This window comes from Danio rerio, chromosome 14 (genome assembly GCF_052040795.2).
Source record: "Danio rerio strain M-AB ecotype USA chromosome 14, GRCz13ab, whole genome shotgun sequence".
Classification (NCBI taxonomy): domain Eukaryota; kingdom Metazoa; phylum Chordata; class Actinopteri; order Cypriniformes; family Danionidae; genus Danio; species Danio rerio.
This window is the reverse complement of record NC_141034.1, coordinates 8,446,215-8,459,369: the sequence shown is the minus strand read 5'-3', so window position 1 is coordinate 8,459,369 and position 13,155 is coordinate 8,446,215. Positions and strand designations below refer to the sequence as shown.

Below are 13,155 nucleotides of genomic sequence, written 5' to 3'. Positions count from 1 at the left end.
CAGAAATTATAAATATTTAAAATAGCCACTATCCTTATAAAGACACTGCAGAGTTGCAATCTAAACAAATACATTCTCACCTAAAAAAGCCTCAAAAGTACATTACGTTGTCCAACAGCTGCAATATTTGTTAAAATGTAGTGAGGTTATTGATCTGCTGTTACTCTATGTGGGCGGAGAAGAAGGGTGAGGAGGCTGTACGAGTTCTGATATACAGAATATCACACGGCTATCAGCCAATCAGATTCGAGAACCAGACAGAACTGTTGTTTAAGTTGCTATAATCTTTTATCACTTATGTCGAGTTCAAACTGCATGATTTTAGCCCTGATTTTGAAATCACAAGCAAATCGGTGCTCGTTCACGTCAGTGAAAATCACACAGTATGAACTATCAAGGACGCGATATGAGAGAATCGCCGATGAGTCACTGACACCCGTGAGATATTTGGCGTGCTAAATATCTGAAGCTGTCGGCGATTCAAATCATGCCGTGTGAAATGTTTTCTGATTGAAAATAACATCTGCAATCACCTACAGCCAATGAGAGAGCAGCATTCACTAGTATGGGTACCTGCTGGCCAGCGGGAGGCTGGGGGAGAACTTAAAAGCGCTCAGTTTCAGATTAATTGGACCCAAGAAATGGAAGAAAAACTAGTGTAAATTTGGCAAGAGCACTGTGTCTGTTTGATGTGTCGTCTGATCAATATCACAATCAGGTTGAAAAGTAAAAAAAAGTTGAGGAGAAATTGATAATTCTCTTCAAAAGCCAGGTGAGCACCACAAGTTTCTGAGGGCTATCTAACACTGTGCTATCTGAACTGTGCCCAGGTCCGTTTCCTGGATCGTTTGAGAAGTGTGAGTGCTCTGAATCAGGCTCAAGCACGGTTCATTTGGCCAGCCCTGGCTCAGTTGGAAGAGGTGTGCCAGAGCGTGGTTCACTTGGGCTTTAGCGTGGTACGATTATAGTGTGAGTGCAAAGCACGCCTGAGCCCGAAACTGAAGACGAGAGACGTGACTTTATAGGGACTGTTTGGTATGGATTTATTAATCATTCTTACTGTTCAATGAACAGAAACTGCCGTAGATTATTAAAGACGCAAACCCCTCACTGCACGACAGCTGCACCTTCAGCAAACCTGACCCTGGGGGGGTCAATTGTGCTTTGGCCCGGTTCAAGGCAACTGTACATAGTGTATGCTATTACGTTACAGAACGTAATAATTATTTGTTCATTTATTTATATATATATATATATATATATATATATATATATATATATATATATATATATATATATATATATATATATATATATATATATAAATATTATATATATACAGATTGGTATTTTGTTAATGCAACTGGAGCTAATGTTGTGTTGCGCGCTGTGGAGCATGCGCAGGTCTCTCTCTTTCTCTAGAGCTGCGATTGCGGTTCAGCTGTGTTGCGAGTGGAAGCGTGTATAAGCTGGAGGAGAGGAACAAAGGATGGATCTTTCTGCTCAGTGCAGGTCACAAATCTCCATTGTCATTGCCGCCGCCGCTGCTGTTGTTCCGAGTGTCTCCTATCTCATGCCCTAAATCGTTTGTTGAATTAGTGGTGTGATTAACTGACTTTGTTAGCTGACAATTTATTTCTTTTTTAAACTGCTCACCGTATTAGATCGGAGCCTGTGTGTTTTGTTTTCACTTATTAAAACTATATATTTTTTATTTAAATCGAAGCTGTAGGTTGGGAATCGCCATTTACTTTAAAACCATTTTCTCTTGGTTTGTGACAGCGAGGGAGAAAGGGAAGTTTGCTGTAATTTTATTTGGGGTACTTTTTATTTGAACAGTTAAGTTAAGATTATTTCCTCGCAAGTTTTTTTTTAATTATTTTGGCCTGGATTCCCTTCCAAAGAGATGCTTCTGAGATCTTTTAGTTGTTTAAAAAAATAAACCTTGTTATTTCTTGATAAACTTGCTAAAGCTAAAGCCTTCTTTTTCCATTATGTAGTTAATAACGAAAGATATACTACGTGACCTCGCGTTCTTTACATGTCACTTCTCGCGTTTGTTTGGTTGTGAGATGTAGTTTGGACAAAGTTGTCTGTGATTCTTCCTATTTTAAAGTCATGCAGTGTGAACTCTCCTGTCCCCGATTCAACCTACAGTGTAAACACAGCACAGACAGAACGCTAACCCAGATAATCATGCAGACTGAAAACATCCGTGACTACTTTGAAAATCATGCGGTCTGAACTCGGCATTAGTTGTAAGAACAAACAGCATCTTGAATATTAAAAAATGTAAGTCTAGCTGTCTGGAATTGAATGGTGGATTTGCTATTGGTGAATATCTTGTTATAGACCCATGATTGTCGCATTATTGAAAATGGGAGAAGATTGACAAATTGACGAAAGCAGAAACGAGACATGCCCTGATAGCTCCGCCCTAAATCGAGACCATGTGACCAAAAGTGAATAAAAGTCTTTTTAAGGGTGATGGGGAGATTAGGCTGTTTGATTAAACAATTATGAGGGCAAATGAATTTTCTATGAAATAATGAAGTGCACAGATACATCGTTAATAACAAGCACTGATACATAAACAAATAAGAAGAGTACATTTTTATTTCATGCTGACATTAACAACTCTATTTAGTCTACTACTGAGCAGCTTCTGAGCAGTAAAACGTGTGTATGATCTGCAGTTCTGCACCATAGAAGTGGCTACATACTTACTGTAAGCAGCCATTGAAATGTATTCTGATTGAATTCATCTTCACAGTTATTGTTTTGGCTGCTGCGGCACGTCTGCACAGCTCTGCCGCTTCGATGCAGGCTGAAAAAGTAGTTTTTGAAAACACATTTTTTGGATGTAGAAATGGGTTAGCATGTGGGCTGCTATGACTCAGTGTGTGTGTGTGTGTGTTTGTGTGTGTGATGCGCTTCACTGGTGGCTTGCCAACCTCTGGCTGCTGTTGCCCGGTAACACTTTGCCACAGTTTTGCTCTCTTTTCACCTTTTTACAGACTTTTTTGTCTTCTCTCTCATTCTTTTTGTGTTTATTTTGTCCCATTTGTTTGATCCTATTTCATCCTAAATTTTAATATATCTAGGATTGTTTTTGTTTTATTTTGATTATTTGTCAGACCCTATTAAAGGGACAGTTTATCAAAAAAAATACTAATTACTCAACATCACGTGATTCCAACCTTTATGAGTTTCTTTCTGAAGTTGAACAAAAAAGAAGATATTTTGAAAAATGTTGGAAACCTGTAACCATTAGCTATGCTTCCATCCAACTATTTTACAGTTTTTCTCAGTCGCTTTGGTGCGTTTCTCACAACACTAGTGCATTTTTGCACAACAGTTAATGCATTTCTCAAAACAATTAGTGCAAACTGCAAAACCTAGCTGATAACCTGCAAAAGCGCGTCACATGCTCAAAATGGATAGTTCATTCCTCAAAAGCAAGTATTCATGTCAATCAAACTGTCAGTATCATCAAAATGAAAAGTCCTGACACCATTGTTTATGAACAAGATAGTCAAATGGCTTTGTCATGTTTTCCTTATGACAGTTTACTCATACATTTTTTCAATGCAAAAAAAGTCAACTGTTGGTGACAATTCCTGAAAATGCTTACAGTTTTTCTCAGACGCTTTGGTGCGTTTCTCACAACACTATTTACATTTGCAAAACAGTTAATGCATTTCTAAAAACAATTAGTGCAAACTGCAAAACCTAGCTGATAACCTGCAAAAGCGTGTCACATGCTCAAAATGGATAGTTCATTCCTTCAAAGCAAGTATTCATGTCAATCAAAGTGTCAGTGTCATCAAAATGAAAAATCCTGACGCCATTGTTTATGAACACGATAGTCAGATAGCTTTGTCATGTTTTCATTATAACAGTTTACTCTGTACATTTATTTAATGCAAAAAAAAAGTCTGATTTTGGAAACACTTCCTGAAAATGCTCAAGACAGCACTATACTATTTGCACAGCCATTTGCAGTAAAGTTAGACATCACTGCATTTAGTGAGCTATCTGAGTACAAGACACTGAATATGTATGTTTCACATTTTTACTGCATTTGCTCGTTGCAATTCTAATTTATTTACAGCATTGTGCAAAAGAATAAATACACCCTTATTTACAACCAACACAAACTTCCTTTCGGTAGAGCTGTGCACAACTGTAAACAATATTGCAGAACATATTGGAACTGAACCTACAACACACATAGGTCTGTAAATCATTCATCAAATTGTTAAATTTTTAAGACATTTTCACGAAAATATAAAGATTAAATTTTTTTTAATAAAATTTGCTAGACAGATTTCGACAGCTAGTTCAACATTTTTGTATGTAATGAATCAAGTAATGAAATGAGGACTAATAGTTTTATATGGAATGACTAATCAGCATTTACAAGTTTAGTTAATTTTGACTGACATGACATAAGGAGATGATGATGTTATAAATAGCAGAGAGTTGTATGAAAGCAATTGATGCTTGTCCAAAAGCATTCGCAATTTGTTGAAAAGAATGAGAAACTGCTACTAGGATGTGCACAAATGACTAATTGTTTTGAGAAATGCATTACCTGTTGTGCAAATGTAAATAGTGTTGTGAGAAATGCACCAAAGCGACTGAGAAAAACTGTAATGCGCATTTTGGATATGCGCATAAAAACGATTGATCAAGATGCGCGCACACTTTGGAAATGCACATAAAAAACATAACTAAATAGGATCAACTTTTTTCATATAAGAAAAAATGCACATAAACTACAATGAAAGATAAGGTTCATTGGTTAATGCATTTACTAACATGAACTAATCATGAACAACACATGTACAGCATTTGTTAATCATATTTGAATATTTACCAATGCATTATTAACATTCAAGTCCATGCTTGTTAATATTAGTTAATGCACCATGAGTTAACGAACTAAAAATGAACAACTGTATTTTCATTAACTAACGTTTATTAACATGAATAAATACTGTAGTAAATGTATTGTTCAGTGTTTATGTTAGTAAATGCATTACTTAACATTAACTAATGAACCTTATTGTAAAGTGTGACCAAATTCCAGTATGCGCATAAAATAAGTCGTGATTTTGTTATAAGAGATCATGTGCTTTGTGTCTCACGCCTTTAAATGCCACCACTTGTTTATTTCGCGTCGGCAATAGGTGCGTTCAACATGAAGCACAGCTGCAGTCGGTAATCAATGAGATTAGCCAGTCACAGGCGAGGGGCAGAGTTGAAAACGTGGCCGTCAAGCCAGACAGCCGGACACTTCGGGGCTCAAAGTTGCTGCAGTCATGATGACCGATCACATGACGTCCTCATCCTTTTTTTTTTATTTTATGACAACAAAAGTTTTACAAACACAACAGAATACAGTCTTTATGTATATAAAGCATTCAAGGATTTAAGATGCTGATGACAAAAACAATATTGATAAATATGGATCTGTCACACACCTGTTAAGATGTGTGACAGATCCATATTTATCAATATTGTTTTTGTAGATTGCTGATATTCCTGAGTTGTCCAAATCCTTTAAGTCGTGTAGTGAGTTTAATCTCTCGTCCTCATGTTCCTCTCAAAGTCATCTAAAAGTGGAAGGTGTTTCATTGAGTATGTGTTCTGGCCTGAACGCTAGCTGAAAGTTTGTTCAGCATTCTGGATGTGTCACTATGCAGCGGATGTTTTTTTAGTTAGTGTGATCCCACTTGGATTTCCACATCATTTACTCTTCTCCGCGTTCCTCTTTCTCTCTTTTCAGCGGTGCCGTTCCCACTGAGCCACAGGTTGAGCATGCGAGAGGTGTTTGACTGTGAGGGCAAACCGCGTGTGGACCTGCTGAAGGCTCATCTCACTAAAGAGGGCCGCGTTGAGGAGCCCGTCGCCCTACGCATCGTCAATGAAGGGGCCGCTATCCTGCGCCAAGAGAAGACCATGCTGGACATCGAGGCTCCTGTCACAGGTTACTCATGCAGACATCTCTGACATACAGAGCTGGGTAGATAACTTACAGTTAAAGGGCCCTATCATACACCCGGCGCTGTGTGGCGCAAGACGCGGCGCAATAGTCTTTTGGTAGTTTCAGCTTGGCACAAGAGTCGTTTTGAGGCGTTGCGCTACGCTGTTTAAACAGCAAATGCATTAGCGCTCATTTGTGCGCCCATAGGCGTTCTGGTCTAAAAAGGAAGGCGTTCTGAGGCGCACTGCTGGCGTGTTGCTATTTTGAGAAACTATAATAGATTTTTCATTAGACCAAAACTAACCAGGTCTAAACTCCGGCGCAGAGTTGCGCCTCGATTACGCACTGCTTAATACGCACAAGAGAGCATTAGGCAAATATCTTTACATATGAAAAAATTTAAATATTAAGGATATATATAGGATATAATAAGAATAGATATAGGATATAAATATAAAGGATTAAAATATTACAAAATATATTATTTTCTAGCCTACATAAATATGAAAAATAGCTGCTTTTATGTCTTCTTCATCTCGGGAGGCTTTTTCAGTTCATTCATAACAATTTGCTTTTGTATAATGTTATTATTATTAGCAGTATTATTTATTATATCCATATTTATATTTGTTTTATTAAAAACAAGCTTAGATTCGCCCACCTGCAGGTTTTAGACCAAATGGGGCACAGCATGTGTTTTAGGATATAACTCAGTATTTTGACCACACTTGATTATTATTGTTCATTTATTCGATTGCTGGAAATTAGAACTGAATTTAGAAATAGTTTTGAAACGAATATCTGCGCTTAACAAACCGTAAAGGTTTCTGTGCGTAAAGGTTTCCCTATCCAAGAGCGAAAGTGAAAGTGATCCATTATCTCTTATTCTCCCGCAGTAGATGCTCTGTTTAACAGTTTTCTGTTAAAAAACTGTTAACTGTTTGCTTTTGAAATGCTCATTTTTTCCACTTAGACTTACTTTACGTCTTGTAAATAGCGAATGCGCTTTTGGCGCGATGCAGCTGGCTCTTAAAGGTAATAGGAGATGAGACTCTAATTGGTTTATTCTCAAAACACACCTATAACTCATTAGGAAAAAAAACTCAACCCTTTTAGCCCATGCGCCTTGGCGCAAAGCAGGTTTTCCCGTCTGTAAATAAGCAAAAATGCATTCTGACACGCCCTGAAAGCGTTTGCGCCCTGCGTTTTGCGCACTGCGCATGGACCGTCAAAATAGAGCCCAAAGTCTGAATAATTACCCCCCTGTATATTTTCCTCCCAATTTCTGTTTAACGTAGAGAAGATTTTTTGGTAACACTTTATAATAACTACACACTATGAATCATTTACTAAGCATTAGTATCTAGTGAATTCATTATTTGTTAAGCATTAACTCTACATTAATAAGTGTTAGTAAGCAGTTTATAACTGCAGCTACAAATGCTGTATTCTTGACTTATAAGCACCTATATAAAGTGGTTAATAATTGTATTTTCATACTTAGTTAATGATTTTTATTTAATTAATTAATTAAGTATAGCATTATTTACAAACGAGTTGTATTTAAGAGTAGTTGAGGTTTTATAGGATAATTCAAAATGAGTTATTAAATGATTGATTAACTATTGAAATCAACATTTATGTATCTTGTTATTCAGCCATATACTAATAGTTAACTAATATGTTAATAAATGCTTTATTAACTCAACTTCATGCAGTTTTTTGACCTAATCTAAAGTGAGGACTGTTTATGCTTCATAAATCCCTTATAAATGACTATTAAAGGCTCAGATTCAAATGAACAATAATCCTTGCAATCTTTTCTAAAAAGTAAAATTACCATAAAGTTTAAACATTGCTGAAAAACAGTAAACATTGTCAAAATACAACATAAAACTGGATAAAACAACAACATAATAATATAATAATTTAACAATATAATAGGATGCAATGTTTAAACTCTACAGTGATTGTATTTTAGATTAGGTTGCAAAGATTTATTTTTCATTTAAAGTACAAATTCAATTGTGTATCTTTAAATTAAAATGTCATTTTTCCCGTTTAGAATTTAACTGAGCCTTTATTTGTCATTTATAAAGGATTTATAAAGCATAAATAGTCCTCACTTTAGATTAGGTCACAAAACTAGATGAAGTTGAATTAATAAAACATTTATTATATACATAGTAACCATTAATATATGCCTGAATAATAATAGTTTATTAATCATTTACTAACTCATTCTGAATGATCCTAAATCCCCTATTTACTCTTAAATACAAATGCTTTGTAAATAATGGGATACTTAATTTAGTAATGAAAAATAAATCATTAACTAAATATAAAATTACAATTGTTAAACATTATATAGGTGCTTTTAAGTCAAGAATAGAGCATTTGTAGCTGCAGTTATAAACTGCTTACTAACGCTTATTAATGTAGAGTTAAAGCTTAACAGATAATGAATTCACTATTTGGTAATGCTTAGTAAATGATTTATAGTGTGTAGTTATTATAAAGTGTTACCAACTTTACACAAAGCCTGGGAAACAAAGCCTGATCTTACAAGAAAACGTAAGCATTATAGTGTGTAGTTATTATAAAGTGTTATCTATTTTTTCAACACATTTCTAAACATAATAGTTTTAAAAACTCATTTCTAATAACTGATTTATTTTATCTTGACCATGATAACAGAACATAATATTTGACTAGATATTTTTCAAGATGCTAGTATTCAGCTTAAAGTGCAATATAAAGGCTTAACTAAGTTAATTAGGTTAACTAAGTGATTAGAGGTAATTAGGCAATCATTGTATAGTGATTGTTCTGTAGACTATCAAAAAAATATAGCTTAAAGTGGTAATAATTTATTCAACCATTCATTTTCTTGTCGGCTTAGTGTACTTTTTACTCATCATACGGCCATCCAAGATGCATGCGAGTAATGTTTCATAAAATAATGGTGCTTTCACCATCCTAAACAATTGTTTCACCCTAAAATTAAAATAATCATCATTTACTCACACTCATGATGTTGCAAATTAATTTTATTTATCTTTGGAACATGTAAATATATACAGTTGAAGTCAGAATTATTAGCCCCCTTTGATTTTTTTTTTCTTTTTTAAATATTTCCCAAATAATGTTTAACAGAGCAAGGACATTTTCACAGTATGTCTGATAATATTTTTCCTTCTGGAGAAAGTCTTATTTGTGTTATTTCGGCTAGAATAAAAGCCGTTTTTAATTTTTTTAAAAACATTTTAGGGACAAAATTATTAGCCCCTTTAAGCAAATTTTTCTTTCTATAGTCTACAGAACAAACTATCATTATACAATGACTTGCCTAATTACCCTAACCTGCCTAGTTAACCCAGTTAAGCCTTTAAATGTCACTTTAAGCTGTATAGAAGTGTCTTAAAAAATGTCAAGTAAAATATTATTTACTCTCATCATGGCAAAGATAAAATAAATCAGTGATTAGAAATGAGTTATTAAAACTATTATGGTCAGACATGTGTTGAAAAAAATCTTCTCCCATTAAACAGAAATTGGGGGAAAATTAAACAGGGGTGTTAATTCAAGGAGGCGAATAATATATTCTGACTTCATCTGTATATTAAGTAGCACAGCTGTGTTCAATGTAACAATATTTCACAATAGTTCTGTTTTTATTGCATATATGAATAAATAATTGGATGCTTGGTGAGCTTAACAACTCCAAATTTAGTATATTTTATTTACTTACTGGCATAAACATAAATTGAACATGTCTGAGTATTTTCCATTATGCTCCATTGTGGATAGATTGATTAAAAAGTTAAATATACGCATGTACAAATATTTCTGCATATTTCTGCAGATACACAGAATTACACTTCATACTAATGAATTCTTGAACTGAAAATCTCCTCACAAAAAATGTTGACCTCTAAAAAAAATGTGGGCATTTAAGAATAAATAACAAAGTGGCCTTAATTTCCCATGAGTCAAAGCGAAGGTTAAGCACAGGCAGCAGGTCTGATGCGGGTCAAAGATGTTGCTCCTCAGCTATGAAGATGCCATCATTTAGCAGGCCGAGACACTGAACACCTGAGACCAAAAGCTCTCCCAGCATGCATTTCTGAAGCCTCATCAGCTGGTGGAAGTATGAATTTCACACACTGGAGTCATTAAACATTAATGGCTTGCTGGATAACTGATTTAATTCCCTGGAACCTATTAAACAGAGAGAACGGGAAAGGTGGTTAGCTTTGTGTGCATTCAGACCCTTTGGCCTTTAATCCTTTGACCTTCCATTGGGAACACAAACCCGTATGAGAATAGCTCCAATTAGACATTTTAGTTGATTTAAAACAACAATCACCTGCTGGGCTGGCTTTTTGTCTGAACACACACATGCTGGATCAGTCAGAATGGTGACTGAGGGTCTTTTTTTTCACAAGCAAATAGCCCCCACAGGAAAAAAAGTTCAATCAAGAGTATGGGCCTAGAACTTTTTTTAAGTGGACATGTGTGGGAATGTTATGACAAGGGTTTTACTGTAAAATATAAAAATAAACAATAAAATGTTTTAAAACGACATGTTTCACAGTAAAAGGTTAAAAACACATTTTACAGTAAAATGTCAAAAATTAACAGTAAATTAGTATGTAAAATAGTACGTGTCACAGTATTTTATATGAAAATGTTCCACATTTTACAGTAAAATAAAACACCCCTCAAGTTGTTTAGTTTTTCATATGAAAATGTTCCAAAACAATTTCAAAACAACACCGATTACAATAAAATGTAAAAAATAAATAAATAAATTCTTCAGTAAAATTTTCCAAAACCAAAAGTTTCACAGTATTTTATATGAAAAATTTTCCAAAAAACACTTTTAACATTAAAATGTAATTTAAAAAAAAAAAAAAAACACTGTACGGTAAAAAGTTCCAAACCATGTTTCACAGTAAAATGTAAAAAAAAAAAAAAAAAGTTGCACAATATTTCAAATGAAAATGTTACAAAACCACACATTTCACAGTAAAATGTAAAAAGAAAAAAATCTATCTATCTATCTATCTATCTATCTATCTATCTATCTATCTATCTATCTATCTATCTATCTATCTATCTATCTATCTATCTATCTATCTATCTATCTATCTATCTATCTATCTATCTTTCTTTCATTCTTTCTATCTTTAGCATGTTTAAAATTATAGGTGTTGAAGCGTAAAATGATTGAATTTAAATTAAAATGTAAAATTGTAATAGCTAGACGATGACTGCAGCAGACACACTACAATATTGATTTTAAATATATTGTTTTCAATGACGGAAACTCATTTTAAAAATACAAGAAGTAGTAGTTCAGTATCAGTCACAGTTTATTAGTTTATTAAAATGTTTAGAATATTTAATTTACTTTTAAAAAAGGCAAATTTAGGATCAATTTATTTATGTGTGTGTTTTAACATGTTTCTAATTAAACCTTTTAATAATGTTTACAAATTTCTTAAATTTTTTAGATATGTATATTAAGGCTGGAGAAAAATAATGGTTATAATATATCATGGCAAACTCAGCAGTCAACTTAATGTCAAAATGACATCAAAAACAGGTCAAATATGATAATTGATTTAAGGTCAAGTAACTACCTTGATGTCAATTGATGCCAATGTTAGATGTCAATTTGATGTCATTTTGACGTCAAGATACTTTACACGCATTGTTAGGATACAAAACCCAGTGTAAATTTCTCATTTGGAACTGAAGCTTTCAGATGAATAAAACATTTGTTACATTATAATCCTGTTTGTGTTGTTTTGTTGGTTGTCAAAAGGGCATCAATGTTTGGATGTCAAATAGACATCAAGGTTTTGACATGTTTTTGACGTGTTTTTTGACATCTAGGTGCTCACTGGTACTGTTCTAATGTATTAGTTGTTTATTTTTAACATTATTTTTTTTTCCATATACAATGTAATTATTTGAATATTACATTTAAACAACTTTTTAATCAAATTTAATGCAGTTACATGGAAAACTGACTGAATATCCTGATGTTTCTGTGATAGCCTCAGGGTTTATTTATTTGTTACAGAAACCATAGTTAAGATCTTTGCTTTCCAATTTTCCAATCATTCTGCTAAAGCCCTTTGCGCCATTACAATACAATTTTTCTACTGTTTCGCTAGCAGCAGTGTTTCCTTCGGCTCATGCTAACCTATTTTCTTTGTATGGTTGCAGTGTGTGGTGATATTCATGGCCAGTTCTTTGACCTGATGAAGTTATTTGAGGTTGGCGGGTCTCCTGCGACAACAAGGTACCTGTTTCTAGGAGACTATGTGGACCGAGGGTACTTCAGTATTGAGGTGAGTGTGCCCTGCTTAGGCACTCTATTGTGTGTATTGCACAATATCTTGATCCGAATATCTTTGAAATGTCTATGTATTTTCTCCATCAGTGTGTGCTTTACCTCTGGTCGCTGAAAATCCTGTACCCAAAGACGCTGTTTCTGCTGCGGGGAAACCATGAATGTAGACATTTGACTGAATATTTCACTTTCAAACAAGAATGTGAGTACCCGATGCTTCTTTTTCAGTTTACTAAGTGCAAAACAAGAGAATCAAGAGTCAAGGCAAGAGTGGAGGCCTGCTTTTCTGGAGCAGCGTCTGACAGAAAGAGAAAGAGTACAGGAGTATGATTAGCAGAAAATTAATTTGCCTGTTAATGTTGAGCCCAGAGAGCCTGAGAGTGTGATTTCCCTGATGAGGAGAACGAGGAGGAGAGGGTGTCCTCCTTTACCATCTGCTGACTGACAGAACACACACACGCGCACACACACACACACACATATACATATATATATATTCATTTATTCATTTTCTTTTCGGCTTAGTCCCTTTATTAATCTGGGGTCGCCACAGCGGAATGAACCACCAACGTATCCATATCCAGCATATGTTTTACGCAGTGGATGCCCTTCCAGCTGCAACCTATCTCTGGGAAACATCAGTACACACTCATTCAAATAAACACACTAGGGACAATTTAGCTTACCCAATTCACCTGTACTGCATGTGAACATGCAAACTCCACACAGAAATGCCTGCTGAGCCATGCCAAGGTGAGGTTCGAACCAGCGACCTTCTTGCTCTACCTACTGTGCC

At 34.7% G+C, this 13,155-nt stretch overlaps 1 protein-coding gene across 8 annotated transcripts in view; it reads left to right on the top strand.

Moving 5' to 3' along the window:
• The window catches only part of ppp3cb (protein phosphatase 3, catalytic subunit, beta isozyme), a 103,381-nt gene that overhangs the window by 53,449 nt on the left and 36,777 nt on the right, over positions 1-13,155 (top strand). For all 8 annotated transcript variants that reach the window (XM_087280495.1, XM_087280491.1, XM_087280492.1 and 5 more), the window contains 3 exon segments: positions 5,795-5,995; positions 12,233-12,357; positions 12,450-12,561. In XM_087280495.1, the coding sequence (XP_087136621.1) occupies positions 5,795-5,995; positions 12,233-12,357; positions 12,450-12,561 (438 nt within the window).